This window comes from Carcharhinus amblyrhynchos, unplaced genomic scaffold (assembly GCF_965287045.1).
Source record: "Carcharhinus amblyrhynchos unplaced genomic scaffold, sCarAmb.v2.hapA scaffold_754, whole genome shotgun sequence".
Classification (NCBI taxonomy): Eukaryota; Metazoa; Chordata; class Chondrichthyes; order Carcharhiniformes; family Carcharhinidae; genus Carcharhinus; species Carcharhinus amblyrhynchos.
In genome coordinates, this window is record NW_027650494.1 from 1 (window position 1) to 19,013 (window position 19,013).

A 19,013-nucleotide genomic window follows, 5' to 3' on the forward strand; every position below is an offset into this window, starting at 1 on the left:
ACTCCCCCCCCCACCACCCGGGTGCCATTAGATTTGAACAGGAGGATGAGAATTGTAGGGGCTGGAGGAGGTTACAGAGATAGGGAGGGAGGGAGTGAGGGGGGGATTTGAACAGAAGGATGAGGATTGTAGGGACTGGAGGACATTGTGGATTTGCGAGCTCTTTACCTCTCTGAGTGACATTTTGTATTTCTTCTGTCTCGGAACAGGTTCCCTGACGGGTGGACATGTCTGAAGAGGTGAAGGTGGCCATCTTGCTCATGCTCTACAACAATCCCAGGGGCATCCGGCTGGCTGACCTGCCCTTGGCCTTCTTCATGTGCCAAGGCAACCCTCTGGACCTCTCTTCCTTTGACCACTCGCTGGACTGTCTAGTGGAGGAGATGGCAGACATGGTGGAGTCACGACTTGTGGAGGGAGAGGAAACACTTTTTCCCAGAGGTGTGGCAGTCGCAGGGGCCTACAGCGACACTCGAGAACACCCCAGGACCAAATCTGGGCCTAGTAGTCTCGCAAAGCCTGAGCCTTTCCAGCAGACTCCATTCCCCCAGCCCTGGTTGCAGACACCTGCGGGGGGGCTGCATCCCCACGGCCCCATCCAGTACAGCCCTCCTCAGTGCTCGGGCCTGTTGCAGAATCGGGTCTCCGCGAGCAGGCCTCAGGCCAAAGGTCAATGGGAAAGCTCCCTCCTGATGTCCGGCCTGCCTGTGTCCCCCAAGCCTGAGCCCCAGCCTGCTCAGTTCCCCAAGCACATGCGCCAGTCGGGCAGCTCCCCAGGCTCCCTTCCCACACAGGCAGGGATGCAGGATGCCCAGGCCGAGGACTGGCCTGACGTGGCTGCTCTGGCGAAGGTTCCCCATTGGCATCGGCGGGCAGCACCTGCCCCTGTGGTGCCGGCGGCCATTCGAGACAAGGAACAAGCGGCCTTTGTGCAGGCAGGAGCATCACAGGAGGAGGCTGGAGCTGACTGTCCGCTCACCTACAGCCAGGCCCTGCAGACATCACTCAAGGTGAGGCATCGATCAGCGCCAGGGGGCAGGCAGGCAGGGAGGCACCCGGACACAGAGCGCAGCCCAGCACTCAACACCGAGAGACCCACAGCCAACACCAACAGGAGGCCCAGGCTCCCCCCAGGGCCGAGGTGGGGGAAGGGGATGTCGGTAACCGTGAGCAACCACTGGGAGCCATGGCAGACCACAGAACAGCCGGCAGCCATGACGTCCATCACCTCACGGGCTCAAGGTAAGATCAGCTGTACATAACCCCGTGCTGTCCCTGTCCTGGGAGTGTTTGATGGGGGACGTGTAGAGGGAGCTTTCCTCTGTATCTAACCCCGTGCTGTACCTGTCCTGGGAGTGTTTGATGGGGACAGTGTAGAGGGAGCTTTACTCTGTATCTAACCCCGTGCTGTACCTGTCCTGGGAGTGTTTGATGGGGGACGTGTAGAGGGAGCTTTCCTCTGTATCTAACCCCGTGCTGTACCTGTCCTGGGAGTGTTTGATGGGGACAGTGTAGAGGGAGCTTTACTCTGTATCTAACCCCGTGCTGTACCTGTCCTGGGAGTGTTTGATGGGGGGACAGTGTAGAGGGAGCTTTACTCTGTATCTAACCCCGTGCTGTACCTGTCCTGGGAGTGTTTGATGGGGACAGTGTAGAGGGAGCTTTACTCTGTATCTAACCCCGTGCTGTCCCTGTCCTGGGAGTGTTTGATGGGGGACGTGTAGAGGGAGCTTTACTCTGTATCTAACCCCGTGCTGTACCTGTCCTGGGAGTGTTTGATGGGGGACAGTGTAGAGGGAGCTTTACTCTGTATCTAACCCCGTGCTGTACCTGTCCTGGGAGTGTTTGATGGGGGACAGTGTAGAGGGAGCTTTACTCTGTATCTAACCCCGTACTGTACCTGTCCTGGGAGTGTTTGATAGGGGGACAGTGTAGAGGGAGCTTTACTCTGTATCTAACCCCGTACTGTATCTGTCCTGGGAGTGTTTGATGGGGGGACAGTGTAGAGGGAGCTTTACTCTGTATCTAACCCCGTGCTGTCCCTGTCCTGGGAGTGTTTGATGGAGGGACAGTGTAGAGGGAGCTTTACTCTGCATCTAACCCCGTGCTGTCCCTGTCCTGGGAGTGTTTGATGGGGACAGTGTAGATGGAGCTTTACTCTGTATCTAACCCCGTGCTGTCCCTGTCCTGGGAGTGTTTGATGGGGACAGTGTAGAGGGAGCATTACTCTGTATCTAACCCCGTGCTGTACCTGTCCTGGGAGTGTTTGATGGGGGGACAGTGTAGAGGGAGCTTTACTCTGTATCTAACCCCGTGCTGTACCTGTCCTGGGAGTGTTTGATGGGGGACAGTGTAGAGGGAGCTTTACTCTGTATCTAACCCCGTGCTGTACCTGTCCTGGGAGTGTTTGATGGGGGGACAGTGTAGAGGGAGCTTTACTCTGTATCTAACCCCGTGCTGTCCCTGTCAGAAGCGATGGATGGTGGGGAACTTGCAGAGTGGCTCCTCGATGTCCTGAGAACAAAGGGTTACCGAGACGGTCTCCATGTCAAGAAACTGGCCAGGCTGAGCCTTGTGCAGAGACGTCAGGAGTTGACAGAGATGTTGATGGCCACGGGTTACCCCACGCTTTCTGCCTTCCTCGCTGACCTCCCACAAGTCGAAGTGGTGACGTCACAAGGTTCCCCCGACAACTTCGTCATTCGTCTTCGACCTTCCGGCAAGGGGGCATCCTGGCAAAACCCAACAGGTAAATGCCCACTTTCAAATCACAAATTATTCAGCCAGGTCACTGAGGGAGTGCTGCACTGTCGGGGGGTAGATGTATATACTCTAGGATTTGAGCTCCATAATCCAGGCCGACACTCCCCCCGGTGTCAGTACATAAGAACATAAGAAATAGGAGCAGGAGTCGGCCATCTAGCCCTTCGAGCCTGCCCCGCCATTCAATAAGATCATGGCTGATCTGTCGTGGCTCAGTTCCACTTTCCCGCCCTCTCCCCATAACCCTTAATCCCCTCTCTTATCAAGAACCCATCAACCCGCGTCTTAAAAATATTTAGCGAGGCAGCCTCCACCACTTCAACGGGCAGAGAATTCCAGAGATTCACCACCCTTTGAGTGAAGAAGTTCCTCCTCAACTCCGTTCTAAACCGCCTCCCCTTTATCTTGAGGCTGTGCCCCCTAGTCCTACTGTCTTTTTTGAGCGGGAAGAGTCTCTCCACCTCTATCCTATCCATCCCATTCATCATCTTATACGTCTCAATGAGATCTCCCCTCATTCTTCTAAACTCTAACGAGTACAAGCCTAGTTTATTCAGCCTCTCCTCATAGCTCAATCCCCTCAACTCCGGTATCAGCCTAGTAAACCTCCTCTGCACTCCCTCCAGGGCCAAAATATCCTTGCGCAGGTGCGGCGCCCAAAACTGCACACAGTACTCCAGCTGCGGCCTCACCAATGCCCTATACAGCTGCAGCAAGACCTCCCTACTTTTATATTCAATCCCCCTCGCTATGAAGGCCAGCATCCCATTCGCCTTCCTGACCACCTGCTGCACCTGCAAGCTGGGTTTTTGCGACTCATGCACAAGGACCCCGAGGTCCCTCTGCACCGTCGCCTGCTGCAGTTTTTCGCCACGTAAGTAATAGTCCTTCCTACCATTCTTCCTACCAAAGTGGACCACCTCACACTTGCCAACACTAAATTCCATTTGCCATTTCCTGGCCCATTCGCCCAGCCTATCTAGATCCTTCTGCAGACTCTCCACACCCTCCGCACAATTTGCCTTTCCCCCAATCTTGGTGTCATCAGCAAATTTCGACACCCTGCACTCGGTTCCCTCCTCCAGATCATCTATATAAATGGTAAATAGCTGAGGCCCCAGCACCGACCCCTGGGGCACCCCACTAGTCACCAACCGCCAATCCGAATAGCACCCATTGACCCCCACTCTCTGCCTCCTATTTGACAACCAATCCTCTATCCACGCTAACACCCTACCCCCAACTCCATGTCCCCTGACCTTCTGCAATAACCTCTTGTGAGGTACCTTGTCAAACGCCTTCTGAAAATCCAGAAAGACCACATCCACCGGCTCTCCTCTATCCACTGCCCTAGACACATCCTCATAGAACTCCAGTAAATTTGTCAGACACGACTTCCCTTTAATGAAACCGTGTTGCGTCTGCCCTATCAAGCAATTCCCTTCAAGATGCCTCGCAATTTCCTCCTTAATGACGGATTCTAACATTTTACCTACCACAGACGTTAAACTAACCGGCCTATAATTCCCCGCCTTTTGCCTGGCACCCTTCTTAAACAACGGCGTAACATTAGCCGTTTTCCAATCTTCCGGCACTTCCCCGGAATCCAGCGACGTCTGGAAAATAACCACCAAGGCATCCACTATCACCTCCGCCATTTCTTTCAGAACCCTCGGATGCATTCCATCCGGTCCTGGGGACTTGTCCACAATCAGCCCCTCCAGTCTGTCGAGCACCACCTCTCTAGTAACAGTAATGTCATTAAGACCCTCCAGTCCTACCACCTTTCCATCTCTAACACCCGGCAAATTATTCACGTCCTCCTCCGTGAAGACAGAAACAAAAAAGGTATTCAAGACCTTAGCCATATCCCCATCCCCTACCACTAGGTCCCCTTTCTCATCCTCTAAAGGACCAACGTTCACCCTAGCCAGCCTCTTCCTTTTTATATATTTATAAAAACTCTTGCTATCCTTTTTTATATTAAGTGCTAGCCCAGCCTCATAGCTTCTCCTACCCTTCTTTATCAACTTCTTTGTCAATCTTTACTGAGGGAGTGCTGCACTGTCAGGGGTAGATGTATATACTCTAGGATTTGAGCTCTATAATCCAGACCGACACTCCCCACCCTGGTGCCTGTCCCTCTCTGCCACCCTGTTTAAATTACACTGTCATACCTGCAAATCCGAATCAGCTTGACCCTGTCCTTCCTCCTGGGTGAGGTTGGTGGGGGCATCAGTGCCATCGCCTGTCAACTGGCTTTGCTCCTGGAACCTGTCGATGGAACGTGTCAGTAAAAGATCAGCAAAAGACTCCACAGCACGCACACAGAGGGGCTGAATGGCCTCCTCCTGTTCCTGTGTAACAGGCTCGAGGGGCTGAATGGCCTCCTCCTGTTCCTGTGTAACAGGCTCGAGGGGCTGAATGGCCTCCTCCTGTTCCTGTGTAACAGGCTCAAGGGGCTGAATGGCCTCCTCCTGTTCCTGTGTAACAGGCTCGAGGGGCTGAATGGGGCCTGTGGGGATTTATATGAAGGGGGGAGTCTGTGATGGGGTGGGAGTTGCAGGGGGAGGGCGTGGGAAAGAGGGATTATTTCTTCCCGTTGTGTTCCCAAATTCTCTTTGCTCTTCCTGACCCTCTCTCTCTTATTTTCTTTTCCCTGTTTAGGAGAAGCCCCTGTGCTGTGCTCTCCCACTCACACCAGCTCCCCGTCAGTGCTGGAGAAACGGGAATCTCCCAGGAAGGATCCCGGGAGCTGTATCCGCAACGTCCCTATCGCCTCCCCCAGCACCAATGGTGAGTTTCTCTGGGTCCCCTGCCTCACGGTGTGGGGCCTAACCCAGGGCACCAGGGCTTTGAAAGTCCAACATCAGAATTCCTGCTGGGATTGTGTGGGAATTTGGTGAGAGATCACATGGATAATCTCCCATAGGAACAGTGCCACAGGAGTCCCTCAGAATAGTGCCCCAGACCCATCTTCAGCTCCTTCATCAATGACCTTCCCTCCGTCACAAGGTTGGAAGAGGGGATGTTCGCTGATGATTACACAATGTTCAACACCATTCGCATCACCTCAGAGACTGACCAACTCAGACCAACACTCCCCCAGTGCCAGTGCTGAGACCATTCAGCCCATCGACTGTTCAATCTCCTCCTTTGGGACTTACCAACACCAATGGGGCTAACTGTTCGACTCGCCAGAGACTAGGGTAACATCAGCACAGAGTTCCCTGCATTCAAACCCAGATACTCTTTCCTAACACTCTCTGTGAAACATTCTTCAGGCAGAATCTACCTTCAAACCTCAGGAGATATCAGGGAATAGCGAGCAAAACCTCGGTGACATTTCCAAACAGCGAATTACAGGAGGAGAGAAAGAGACAGAGAGAGGGAGACAGAGACAGAAAGAGAGAGAAAGAGGGGACAAGAGAGAGAGAGAAACGGAGATAGAGAGAGACAGAGAGACAGAGAAAGAGAGACAGAGAGAGAGCGAGAGACAGAGATAGAAAGACAGAAACAGAGATAGAGAGAAACAGACAGAAAGAGAGACAGAGAGAGAGAGACAGAAAGAGAGGGAGGGAGGGAGTAAGCGAGGGAGGGATTTGAACAGGAGGATGGGAATTGTAGGGGCTGGAGGAGGTTACAGAGATAGGGAGGGAGGGGGCGAGGGAGCGGGTATGAGGCTCCCAGGTGGTGGGTGATCGAACATGGGGGAGGATGGGTAGGGTTGGGAGTGGGGGAGGGAGGAGTGGTTTGGGGCAGATGAATGGGACTGATATCGGACATGGTGGCAGCAGCATGGGGGTGAGGTTTGACGTTATGGTGGGGCGGGGGATGAACCAAATCTTGTCCATGTGAACCATGAGAGGGCGTGCCAATGGCAGGCTGTGGTGAAGGGGCAGTTGGAGACCAATGGACGACAGATCCCTGTTCCTCCAGTATTGGCCAGTCTGTTCCGGAGATCGTTTTGACCGTGCAGTGGAGATCTCTTCACTGGAACATTCCTGATGATTGTCCTGGAGATATCTGATGGGGTTGGTGAGGGATGGGATTCTGTTGCTGTGATGTGTTAGGTCTTTACGGGATGGGGTAATCTTACACAGATTGTCACCCCCAACTCACCCCGATTATTTCTGCCAAGTGAGGGATCGCTGCAAATTGTGGGGATGACGGTTGAAAAGGTGGAGGTCCCAGGAAAACTGGGATGTCCGATCTTCCTCACAGCGAGAGGGCAAAGATTTAATATTCACGCTGAAATGATTTCTCTCTCTGTCTCCCTGTCTCTTTGTGTGTGTTTCTCTCTCTCTGTGTCTCCCTCTCTCTGTCTCCCCCTCACTCTCTCTGTTTGACACTATCTCCCCCTCGGTCTCTCTCCCTCTCTCCCTGACGCTGTCTCCCTCTCCCTGTCTCTCTGACGCTATCTCCCTCTCTCTGTCTCCCCCCCTCTCTCTCTGTCTCCCCCTCTCTGACGCTATCTCCCTCTCTCTGACGCTATTTCCCTCTCTCTGATGCTATCTCCCTCTCTCTCTGTCTCCCTCTCTCTCTCTTACAGATTCAGCTGCTCTGACCTCCCCCTCTGGAAGAGGTGGGTTCAGGTCGAGTGTCCGGGAGTCGGAGACCCTTCAGCAAGTCCGCGACAATATCCTGCATCTGGTTCAGCAGCACAGTGAGGGTCTCAGTGTGTTCCAGCTTCAGCGAGCGTACGCCAGGGCTCACCACCACCAGCTCACACCCCTGGGTTACGCCACCATTAAAGACTTGCTTCGGGGGATGTCAGGCTTAGTGTGTCTGCGAGGACTGGGCGTCCAGACCCAGATCTTCCCCTGCTCGACTGCGGGCACGTCGCAGGGGAGGGAACAGAGTTCATTCGGTAAGTATCGCGCACAGTCCCGTAACTAAGACCCATAACCTGACACTCCCCCCGGTGCTGGTACTGAGGGAGTGCTGCACTGTCGGGGGTAGATGTATATACTCTAGGATTTGAGCTCTATAATCCAGGCTGACACTCCCCCCGGTGCCAGTACTGAGGGAGTGCTGCACTGTCGGGGGTAGATGTATATACTCTAGGATTTGAGCTCCATAATCCAAGTGAGGGCAGGGTGGGGTCACCCTGGGATCAATTGCCGTGATTTGGATCTTTCTGTGCCCAACACCATTAGCCCTTGTAAGCGGGTATGGTTAATTTGCCACCCCCCCCACCCACTTGAATGAGATTGAGACGGAAGCCTTAAGACTAGGCCTTATTTCACTCTGTGGGCCTTGTCGATCTAAACCATCCCCCCCCCAAGTTGCCTTACATCCCAAATTGTTGCCCCCCCTCATTCCCTGCCCATGGGCGAGGGGCCCAGGGCCAGCTGCTTTCTGTTTATGGTGACATTCATTGACTTGTCTCCCTCTCATTTTAATCCCCTCAGGCCCTCCCCCTCACCCGCCCCTCTCCGAAGGTCTTTCCTCCGGGAGTGTGACGAGCGACGGGGGATGTGGAGAAACCACGTCGCCGGGCTCTGGATCCCTGGATCACGGACGCCTGGATACGGGGAGTGCAGCCCAGGAGCCAGGACCTGCGGCCTCGCAAAATTTGGACGGTTCCCTTAGCCCACGACCTTTGACCCCACGCCCCCTCATGCCCCACCCTCTTGTCAGGCTGGCAGGGCCCAGTTACCCACTCTACTTTGCCAGCCCCTCCCTGCGCACGTCCCTGCCCTGCGCCTCCCCCCATAAGTCCACACTAGGCCGTCACCCCGGGCAGCCCTGGCTTAGCCATGGCACTCACGGATGGCCCCCTGGCCAGGCTTTCGGGGCCAGCTCGGACCGCCCAGCTCCCAGGGCAGGTAGGCCAACAGCGGGGATTGCGGCCTACCCCTCCACCCCGCCCTGGGCCTCGCCTGGCCTGGCCCACAACCAGGGTGCAAACCCAGCCTACTTCTCTCCTCACCGGCAACCCCCTCCCCGACCCCCTGCCAGCTCCCCTTACCTGTATGCGGAGGACCAGCAGCTGGCCTGTGCCCTGCTATAGCAGTTAGGCCTCAGAGGCCTACACGGGGAGGCCTTTGATGACCAAACTTCTTACCTGGTGGCAGCTTGCAGGAGGGTCACTGGGCAAGGCCTAGCGTGTGCTGCCTGTCCCGAATTGCCCCTTGACCTGGGCCCAGCCTCGCCAGACCCTCTTCCAGATGGAGGGCGGCAGTTAAGAGTCAACCGCCTCGCTTGCTGTGGCTCTGGAGTCACACGTAGGCCAGACCGGCCAAGGATGGCAGATTGCCTTCCCTAAAGCAGGCGACACTGCTGACCCCAATTTAAGGCCAATGACCATTGCGGCCTCTCACCCCCTCCCCCCCCCACCCCAGAAAACCTCCACCCTCTGCGGGGACCTCGACAGCCACCCGCCTGCAGCAACACCCTCTCGCCCCAATGCAAAATGGCTGCCCTCCACCTCCACGCCCCCCCACCCCACCCTGACCCTCAAAACAACACCATGGCGGTCCCCCACTTATCCCCGAGATCCTCAACACCCTCCCCCTCCTTCTGAACAACCCCCACCCCCTCTCCCCCCACTACCAGGGAAGGGGGCAGGAAGTGGTGTGTCCCCTCGGCCTCTATGGAAATATCACCCCCTTCCCCAGGTGGTTGGCACTTTCTCCTCACCCCACCTGGCGAGGGACTGAACCATTGAATTCTCCGCTTACCCCGTACCTGCGGCGAGAGAACGGGCGCTGTGCTGGGAAGCTGAAGGAACGTGCGTGCGCGCGACAACGAGAAAACATACAGCAGGTCCAACAATCTTTGTTTTAATATTTAAACCTCGCGAAATAAATTATGACTGATCGCAAAGTGAGTTGCTCAGAGTGGAGGGGGGGAGAGGGGGAGAGGGGGTGCCGCGAGGGGGATGATGGCGAGTCTGGGACATCTCAAAGCTCCCACGTGGGACTCCCCATACTTCTGGAAAGGGGGGACGGGGGGGGGGGTGTGAGATTCCTCGAGGAGGACGGCTCGGGAAGGGGATGGGGGACATTTACCACGACGCACCCTCCCAGTTCAGAGACCGGGAGGAGGGTGCGGGGAAGGGGGGATGGTTAGTGGGGTCTTCAGTTCACGCAGAAAGAGAGAGAGAGACTGGGGGGTGATGAGTGGGGGGAGAGGGGAGCTCGTTCTCCTTCGAGCGGAGAAGGTTAAGGGGGAGATTGAATCGAGTCGTTCCAAATTGGGGAAGGGGGTTTGTGATAAGGAGAAACTGTTTCCAGCGACAGGAGGGTCGGGGACCAGAGGGGGACACAGATTGAAGGCGATCGGGGAAAGAACCGGAGGGGGGGAGATGAGGGAATGTTTATTGTGAACACTGCGAGTTGTTGTGATCTGGAAGGCGCTGCCTGAAAGGACGGTGGAAGCTGATTCAACAGGAACTTTCCAAAGGGGCAACTGGAGAAATACTCAATAGGGAAAGATTTACAGAGAGATGGAGGGTGGAGAGGAGAGGGGGGATTGAGGGGATCACTTGTTCACAGAGCTGGGCAGCACGGTAGCACAGTGGTTAGCACTGCTGCTTCACGGCTCCAGGGTCTCCTGGGTTCGAATCCTGGCTCGGGTCACAGTCTGTGTGGAGTTTGCACATTCTCCCCATGTCTGTGTGGGTTTCCTCCGGGTGCTCCAGTTTCCTCCCACAGTCCAAAGATATGCGGGTTAGGTTGATTGGCCATGCTAAGAAATTGCCCCTTAGTGTCCAGGGGTGTGTAGGTTAGAGGGATTAGTGGGTAAATGTGGAGGGATATGGGGGTAGGGCCTGGGTGGGATTGTGGTCAGTGTAGACTCGATGGGCTGAAGGGCCTCTTTCTGCACTGTAGGGTCCTATGAGTTCTGTCACAGGAGCAAGGAGAGGAATGGCCTCCCTTGTAGCCTCGTGTTGGGCGGATGTGGAGGTGATCGGACGCACTCAGTGGATTGTCTTCAACACTTGGAACCCTCTCTTCCCGAGATGTGTCACACTGCTCCCAGCCGACGCTGTCCGGAATCCGCCCTTTGCCGGTGCGCTGGTGGAGAATTCGCCGCGGCGGTGAAGAAGCCTCTTTTACGGAGAATAAGAACGTCCTTTCGAGAGCAGGGGGACCGTCTCCAACATCCAGCCCTGTGTCGAGCTCCGTCACCAGCTCCACTGAGGACCACTGCAGGGTTTCCCACCTCACTGAGGGCAGAGGGGGAGGGTCCCACAACACTTCACAACAACAGCCAGCATTTTCATAGCGTCCTAAACCCACTGAAACATCCCCCAGGATCCTCTGGGGGAGTGATTATCGAACACTACGTGGGGTGGGGGGAGGGGGCGTAATTTACCAGGATGCACTCGACCAGCTTCCCAGACCAGGAGGGGGCTGATGGGGGCGGGGAGGGTCGTTCTCCTTTGTGTGGTGATGGTTAAGGGCAGATGAAGAGATATCAGGGATAGGGGATAAAAAGCTCGGTCGAAAGAAGGAGAGATAAAGGAGTGTCTTAAAGAAGGAGAGACGGGGAGACAGAGAGAGACAGAGACAGAGAGAGAGAGAGAGAGAGAGACAGAGATGGAGGTGGAGAGGTTTACAGAGGGAACTCCAGAGATTAGGATCCCACCAGGCAGCTGAAGGCACGGCCGCCAATGGCAGAGCGATGGGAATAAGGGGACGCTCAAGAGGCCGGAATCGGAGGAACACAGAGACAAGACCCTGAGACACAGGAGTAGAAGTAGGCCGTTCGGCCCATCGAGTCTCCCCTGCCATTCAATGAGATTGTGACTGATCTGATGTGATAATCCTCCGCTCCCGCTTTCCCACCTTATCCCCTGGATTCCCTCACTGGTTAACAATCTGTCTGTCTCAGCCTCAAACATACCTAAACCCCCCACCACCGCCCCCCCACCCAACCCCGCCGCCACCCCCCCCTCGAGAATCCGATACGCCTCAATAAGGTCGCCTCTCATTCTGTGAAACTCCTGTGAGTACAGACCCAACCTACCTCAACCTCTCCTCATAAGGAAATCCCTCCCTACCCGGGATCGACCGAGATATCCTCCAATACTGGGATATCTTTCCTGAGATAAGGAGACCAAAACTGTTCACAGTATTCCAGGTGTGGTCTGACGAGCATCCCAGAGATTTGGAGGATACAGAGATAGGGAGGGATTGGAACAGGAGGATGAGAATTGTAGGGGCTGGAGGAGGTTACAGAGATAGGGAGGGAGGGATTTGTAGGATCCCAACAATTTTCATCCTCCCTCGCTCCCTCCCTTCCTATCTGTGTGACCTCTGCCCTCTCTCACTCCGGGGGGTGGTGGGTGCGCTGGTGGGCGGTGAGGTAGCGCCTTTGGGCGAACGTTTTTGGGCAGTCCTGGCAGGCAAAGGGCCTCCCGATGCGCCCGTGTGCCAGCCTGTGCCGGCGGAGGTTGCCAGCCTGGGTGAAGGATTTGCCGCAGTCGGGGCAGGGGAAGGGGCGGGCTCCGGAGTGCGTGAGGCTGTGCCGGCGGAGACTCCCGGCATCCGCAAAGCGGCGTCCGCACTGCGGGCAGGGGTGAGGGCGCTCCCCGGTGTGGGTACGGAGGTGGGCCTGGAGGTGGCTGCGATCTGTGAAGCGATGGCCACACTGCGGGCAGGGGTGAGGGCGCTCCCCGGTGTGGGTACGGAGGTGGGCCAACAAGCGGCTGCCATCGGCGAAGGCTTTGCCGCAGGACTGGCAGGGATAGGGGCGCAGGCCACGGTGTGCCCGCCGGTGTTTCCAGAGGTGTGAGGCCTGGCGGAAGGCTTTGCCACATTCCGGGCAGGGATAGGGCCTGTCGGCTGAGTGGGTGCGCTGGTGGGCGCGGAGACGCGAGCGGTCAGGGAAGGCCTTGCCGCAGCCCGGGCAGGCGTGCGGCCTCTGGCCGGCGTGGCTGGCCAGCTGGTGCCGGCGCAGGCTTCCGGCCTGTGTGTAGGCCCGGCCGCATTCCCCGCACCGGAAAGGCCTCTCCCCAGTGTGGGTGCGGAGGTGGGCCAGCAGGCGGCAGCTGTCGGTGAAGGCCTTGCCGCAGGGCTGGCAGCGGTAGGGCCGGGCCTCGCCGTGGGCCAGCCGGTGACGGCGCAGGTTGGCCGCGTGCCCAAAGCCCTTGCCGCACTGGGGGCACCGCAGTGCCACCTCCCCCCGGTGAGCAAGCCGGTGAGCCCGCAGCGAAGCCGCCAGCCGGTACGAGCGGCCACACTCGCCGCAGGCGTGGCTGGCGCCGGTGGGGGAGTGAGTCAGCCGGTGTCGCCGCAGGTTGGAGACGTGGTTAAATTCCCGGCCGCAATCCCGGCACCGGAACTGCTTCTGGCCTGTGTGGGTCAGGCGGTGCAGCAGAAGATTGGTAGAAAGCTTGAAAGACTTGCCGCAGTCGGAACAGCGGAATGGCCTCCCCTCCGGAGTGGCGCCGTCCAGGCTCTCGCACCCAGTGCCATCCGGTAACTGTCCCGCCATCACCTCACCCCCCCCCCACCGCCCCGGCACTGAGCCACAAACACGGGTCCTGTTTACGAGAATCCCGGGCCGGACCCCCACCCCAGCCTCTCTCGGAGTGGGATCCGGGATTCAGGGAGTCCCGGGTGAGACCCCCCCCTCCTCAGTCTCCCTCGGAGTGGGATCCGGGATTCAGGGAGTCCCGGGTGAGACCCCCCCCTCCTCAGTCTCTCTTGGAGTGGGATCCGGGATTCAGGGAGTCCCGGGTGAGACCCCCCCCTCCTCAGTCTCTCTCGGAGTGGGATCCCGGTTATTGACAGTTCGCTCCGGATGACTTTCCCGCTGATCCTCGTAGTCTGGGAGCGCGCTCGACAGGACCGGCACGTTCTGGATCTCCCCGAGAGCGAGCGACTGTTGCTCCAGGCTGTCACGTAGTGTTGGGGGTGAGGGGCGGGGGTACTCGCCCCTCCCTCCTCCTCGTTCCCGGAATCCCAGCTCCCGTCCTCACTCGCTGACCCCCACCCCGGGAGTGTCTCTCCCTCGGACAGAGTTTGCTTTTAGCAAAGCTTCCAAATCAGACGCGGGGAGGGGAGGGGGAGGAAGGGGTCGATGTGAGGGGCGGGGGGGCAGATTCGAGCTCTCTCGGCTCCCACCCGGGCTGCTCTCCTGGTTTAATCGCAGTTCTCCGGCACGGAACGGGACAGGAATACAGGAATCTCCCTTCCCCCATCGTCAGGAAACACTCGACCTACACCGGACCACCCACTCTCCTCCCCAGCTTCCCACAGGGTCCTAGAGACAACCTCCGGGTCGTTCCAGAGGAGGACTCAGCCCGGAGAGGAAGGATAGTGAGGGAGGGATTTGAACAGGAGGATGAGAATTGTAGGGACTGGAGGAGGTTACAGAGATAGGGAGGGAGGGGATATCTCATTTTCTTGATCTAATGATACGCAGTCCATTCAGTCCCTTGAGCCTGGCTATCTCCCATTCAATGGCTGGTCTGATTGTTGTCCCAATTTCCCTATAACCCCCCATAACCCCTCCTCTCCTCTCTGTCCCCCCACCTCTGTTCCTCCTGCCTCTCTTTCCCCTCCTCATTCCCATGTCTGCGCCCTCCTCTCTGTCACCCCTCCCTTCTCCTCTCTGTCCCCCTCTCTCTCTTCACCCCTCTCTGACCCCCCTCCCCCGTCTCCCTCTCTGTTCCCCCTCCCCCCACCCTCTGTCCCCCCCTCTCCCCTCCCCTCTCTCTGTCCCCCTCCCTCTCTTCACCCCTCTCTGTACCCCGCCCCCTCTCTGTCACCCCCTCCAACCTCCCAACCCTCCCCAACACCTCTTTTCCCCTTCCCCCAACCCCCCTCTTCCCCTCCAACCCCCCCCAGAACTCCTCGCAACCTCCTCGTCCCCTCACCCATGACCCCCCCCCCACCCCACCACCCCCTCCTCCGTCCACTCCCCTCCATCACTCCACACCTCTCCACCTCCCCATTCCTCCCTCCCCCCCTCTGCCCACCCCACCACCCCTCCCCCCAAACTGCCCCTCCCCTTCCCCCCTCCTCCTCCTTTCCAACACCCCAACCCCCATTCCCCCCTCTCCCTCCTCGCCCCCACCGCTCCACTCCCCCTCTGCCCCCACCTGCCCTCCCCCAAACCCCTCCTGCCCTCCACTCATGCTCCCCATCACCCCCTCCTCCTGCACCATAGAAATCATTCTTTCTGGGTGTATCACAGCTTGGTCTGGGCTCCAGCTCTGCCCAAGACCGCATGGAACTACAAAGGGTGGTGAATGTAACCCCAATCCATCACGCAAACCAGCCTCCCATCCATTGACTCTGTCTACACTTCCTGATGTCTTGGCAAGGCAGCCAGTATAATTAAGGACCCCACGCACCCCAGACATTCTCTCTTCCACCTTTTTTTTCCAAAAATATACTTCACTCATAAAAATCCAAATAAACCATTGCAAATCTACATGTCTATGAATTGCAAACAGTGCAGAATTAAAACTTTTTACAGTTCTATACAAATTACAGTCATAACATTTCAAAACTTAAAACTATATACATGCCTCAAATTTTACTGTGTGCCGTTATTGCTCAGATTGGCACACAGTTACGCAGGTCGCGGGTGTTCTGCTGTTCTCGGGCCCTCGGTCTACCTCCGTTAAAAGGCCTTACAGTGTGGCCTTTCCCCATTGTGTCTTTGCGGCGGCCGCTCCAAGCATCAGCGCGTCCCTCAGCACGTAGACCTGGACCTTGGAATGTGCCAGTCTGCAACACTTGGTCGAGGACAGTTCTTTCAATTGGAGGATCAGCAAGTTTCGGGCGGACCAAAGTGCATCCTTCACCGAGTTGATGACCCCCCAGCAGCAGTTGATATTTGTCTCAGTGTGCGTCCCCGGAGACAGCCCGTAGAGCACAGAGTCCTGCGTCACCGAGCTGTTTGGGATGAACCTCGACAAATACCACTGCATCTCACTCCAGACCTTCTTTGCAAAGGCACATTCCACAAGGAGGTGTGCGACCGTCTCGTCAGCCCCGCAGCCGTTTCGAGGGCAGCGTGTGGTGATGTTGAGACCTCGAGCGCGCATAAAGGATCTGACGGGGAGTGCCCTTCTCACCACCAGCCAAGCCAGATCTTGGTGCTTGTTTGAGAGTTCTGGTGGTGAGGCGTTCTGCCAGACGCCATCAGGAAAAAGATACACAAGTCTGAGGTCCCGTACCGACCGACTCAAGAACAGCTTCTTCCCTGCTGTTTGAATGGACCTACCTCGCATTAAGTTGATCTTTCTCTACACCCTAGCTGTGACTGTAACACTACATTCTGCGCCCTCTCCTTTCCTTCTCTATGAACGGTATGCTTTGTACATTGCGCAAGAAACAATACTTTTCACTGTATGTTAATACGTGACTATAATAAATCTCACGAGAGATTGGAGGGTTTGCAGAGAGAACCATTGAGGAGGCAACTAGTCAATGTGATTGGGCCAATTTCAATTGTGGGGATGAGTTGATGGCTCTATCTGTGATTGGCTGGGGCAGGTCAGGGCCTGGGTTACTCTGAAAGGCCCCACCCAGCTTCAATTTCAGGCCTACCTCTTGGAGACGGAGCCTGTTTGTTGGACACATCTATTCTTTCTTCCTCCCTTCCTTCTGACCCAGCACCACCTCAGTCTCCACCCTGAATCCCTCCCCAGCTAATTGGGAAATCCTTGTCTCTCTCTCTCTCTCTCCACTCAACTCTTTCCCTTCAAAGACTGTTTGCCAGGAGGCTGCGATGGGGAACGGAAGCCCCACTGGCCAGTGGAGGGTTCAGTACAAGCAGGAGGGCCGTGGAGGAGGAGAACCTTCAGGGGAGCCCAGCGTCCGCCTCCTGGCGCTGAGGCGTCCCTTCGCTCGCCCTGCCTCGGACCCCTTCTCCAGCCTGCTGGAGGTCCTGGAAGAGGCGTTGGACCGCTTGCTGCGGGGTCTCGGTGTCCCCCCCGGGGGCCCACCCCTCCGGGATTTCGTGGTGGTCTATCAGAGACGCAGCAAGGCTCCGGAGGAGACAGAGGAACAGGAGGAGGAGACAGACCCCGAGGAAGAGGAACAGGAAGGGGAGACGGAGAAACAGGAGGAGATGGGGGAACAGGGGGAGATGGACCCCGAGGAGGAGGAACTGGATGGGAAGGTGGAGGAACAGAAGGAGACGGAGGAACAGGAGGATGAGGAGACAGACCCCGAGGAGGAGGAACAGGAGGATAAGGACCCCAATGGGGTGGGCTGCGACAGGGAGATGGCAGACGGAGCTCCGGGAGGTGAAGTGAGGCCAGTGAACAGCAGGACAGGGTGTGCAGGCTGCAGACGTCAAGATGGTGGGGACCACCACAAGAGAGTGGCTGACACTTGAGCCAATGACTACTTCTAGGACAGTTCAAGCAATGCCAGTGGATGCCCCACACTCCCCTCCCCTCCCCACACCAGTCTCTCCCTGACCCCCCCCCCCCGCCCCAGTCTCCTCTACTCAGTCTCTCCCCCCCCAGTCTCCTCTACTCAGTCTCTCCCCCCCCAGTCTCCTCTACTCAGTCTCTCCCCCCCCAGTCTCCTCTACTCAGTCTCTCCCCCCCCAGTCTCCTCTACTCAGTCTCTCCCCCCCCCAGTCTCCTCTACTCAGTCTCTCCCCCACCCCCCCCCACCCCCCCAAACCTCCAGTTTCCCTGACCCCTATTCTTCCCAGGCTCCCTGCACCCCAATCAACTAGTGGCCCATTTATTCACTGGTGTCTGGTTTTGGGGCAGGTTTGGAGTCTGTGCATCCTTGGGGAGGAGGGGAGAGGCTGTGTGGGGTGGGGGGGGGGTGTGTTCCGGGGGATACTCCCGCTCTGGGGTCTGTGCCCACCAGTTCCCTGCTTTCGAATTTCAATGTTTTGTGCTGTTGCTGTTAATAATAAATTCTTGTCATTGCTGAGCTGCGTTCAGCATCTGAGTTGACGGAGGCGGTTGGGGGTGGGGGTCGGTCAGGGAGAGGGAGGAGGGGAGGGGGAAGTGAGGGTGGATTGAATTGGACAGTGGGGGAGTGTGTGTGTGTCTGTCTGTCTTTGATTGACTTTCAAGTGATTAATCGAACGGTGAAATGTAGCCTCCAGTATTTTTCCTATTGAGTGGAACTCGTACGCTGCCCATTTCTGAAGGATGATTTGGAGCTGACATTCACCCTTTGATCTTGTTTTTTCTGGGACATGGGCATCGCTGGCTGGGCCAGTATTTATTGCCCATCCCTAGTTGCCCTTGAGAAGGTGGTAGTGAGCTGCCTTCTTGAATCACTGCAGTTGCTGTGCTGTGGGCTGACCCACAATGCCGTTAGCAAATGTGAAGGAATGGAGATATATTTCAGGCTGGTGAATGTGGGGCTTGGAGAGGAATCTTGCAGCTGCAGCTGTATCTGTTTCTGTTGCCCTTGTCGTTGTAGATGGAAGTGGCCATGGGTTTGGAAGGTGCTGTGGAAGGAGCCTTGGTGAGTCGCTGCAGTGCATCTTGTAGATGGTACACACGGCTGCCTCTGTGTGTCGGTGGTGGAGGGAGTGAATGTTGAAGGTGGGGGTTAGTGTGTCGATTGAGCAGAGGCTGCTTTGTTCTGAATGGTGTCGAGCTTCTCGAGTGTTGTTGGGAGCTGCACTCATCCAGGCAAGTGGAGAGTATTCCATCACACTCCTGACTTGTGTCCTTGTAGATGGTGGACAGGCTTTGCGGGGAGTCAGGAGGTGAGTTACTCTCTGCAGGATTCCCAGCCTCTGACCTGCTCTGGGAACCACAGTATTTATACGGCTGGGTCTGGTTCAGTTTCTGGTCAATGGTAGCCCACAGGATGTTGATAGTGGGGGACTGAGTGATGGTAATACCATTGAATGTCAAGGAGGGGTGGTGGTTAGATCCTCTCTTGTTGGAAATGGTCATTGCCTGGCACTTGTGTGGAGTGAATGTTATTTGCTACTTGTCAGCCCAAGCCTGGATATTGTCCAGGCCTTGCTGCATTTGGAGATGGACTGTTTCAGTATCTGAGGATTTGATTTGATGTATTATTGTCACATAAGTTAACACACAGTGAAAAGTATTACTACTTGGGTGCTATACAGACAAAACATAGAGAAGGAAAAGAAAGAGTGCAGAATGTAGTGTTACAGTCGTAGCGAGGGTGTAGAGAAAGATCAACTTAGTGCAAGGTAGGTCCATTCAAAAGTCTGACAGCAGCAGGGAAGAAGCTGTTCTTGAGTCGGTTGGTACATGACCTCAGAGTTTTGTATCTTTTTCTCAAAGAAAGAAGGTGGAAGAGAGAATGTCTGTCTGGGGT

The 19,013-nt window shown here is 56.4% G+C and overlaps 3 protein-coding genes across 3 annotated transcripts; 2 read left to right on the plus strand and 1 right to left on the minus strand.

Moving 5' to 3' along the window:
• Positions 1–7,517: 7,517 nt before the first annotated feature.
• LOC145340064 (uncharacterized) lies at positions 7,518–9,196 on the plus strand. The gene is made up of 2 exons (XM_080184482.1): positions 7,518–7,633; positions 8,178–9,196. The coding sequence occupies exons 1-2, from the start codon at positions 7,534–7,536 to the stop codon at positions 8,777–8,779; spliced, it is 702 nt and encodes a 233-aa protein (XP_080040608.1). The 5' UTR covers positions 7,518–7,533; the 3' UTR covers positions 8,780–9,196.
• Positions 9,197–11,674: 2,478 nt separating this feature from the next.
• Positions 11,675–13,212, minus strand: LOC145340066 (uncharacterized). Its single transcript, XM_080184485.1, has one exon. The coding sequence runs from the start codon at positions 13,210–13,212 to the stop codon at positions 12,043–12,045; it is 1,170 nt and encodes a 389-aa protein (XP_080040611.1). The 3' UTR covers positions 11,675–12,042.
• Positions 13,213–16,464: 3,252 nt separating this feature from the next.
• On the plus strand, positions 16,465–17,114 carry LOC145340067 (uncharacterized). Its single transcript, XM_080184486.1, has one exon. It carries the CDS (start codon positions 16,465–16,467, stop codon positions 17,074–17,076), a length of 612 nt encoding a protein of 203 aa, XP_080040612.1. The 3' UTR covers positions 17,077–17,114.
• Positions 17,115–19,013: the final 1,899 nt, after the last annotated feature.

What these genes read in the sequence shown, in the direction of transcription:
- LOC145340064 (XM_080184482.1), top strand. Translation starts at nt 7,534, where the DNA reads ATGTCAGGCTTAGTGTGTCTGCGAGGACTGGGCGTCCAGACCCAGATC. An exon ending in GAGGGAACAGAGTTCATTCG is followed by an intron (nt 7,634 to 8,177) that starts GTAAGTATCGCG and finishes TAATCCCCTCAG; the next exon opens with GCCCTCCCCCTCACCCGCCC.
- LOC145340066 (XM_080184485.1), bottom strand. Translation starts at nt 13,212, where the DNA reads ATGGCGGGACAGTTACCGGATGGCACTGGGTGCGAGAGCCTGGACGGC.
- LOC145340067 (XM_080184486.1), top strand. Translation starts at nt 16,465, where the DNA reads ATGGGGAACGGAAGCCCCACTGGCCAGTGGAGGGTTCAGTACAAGCAG.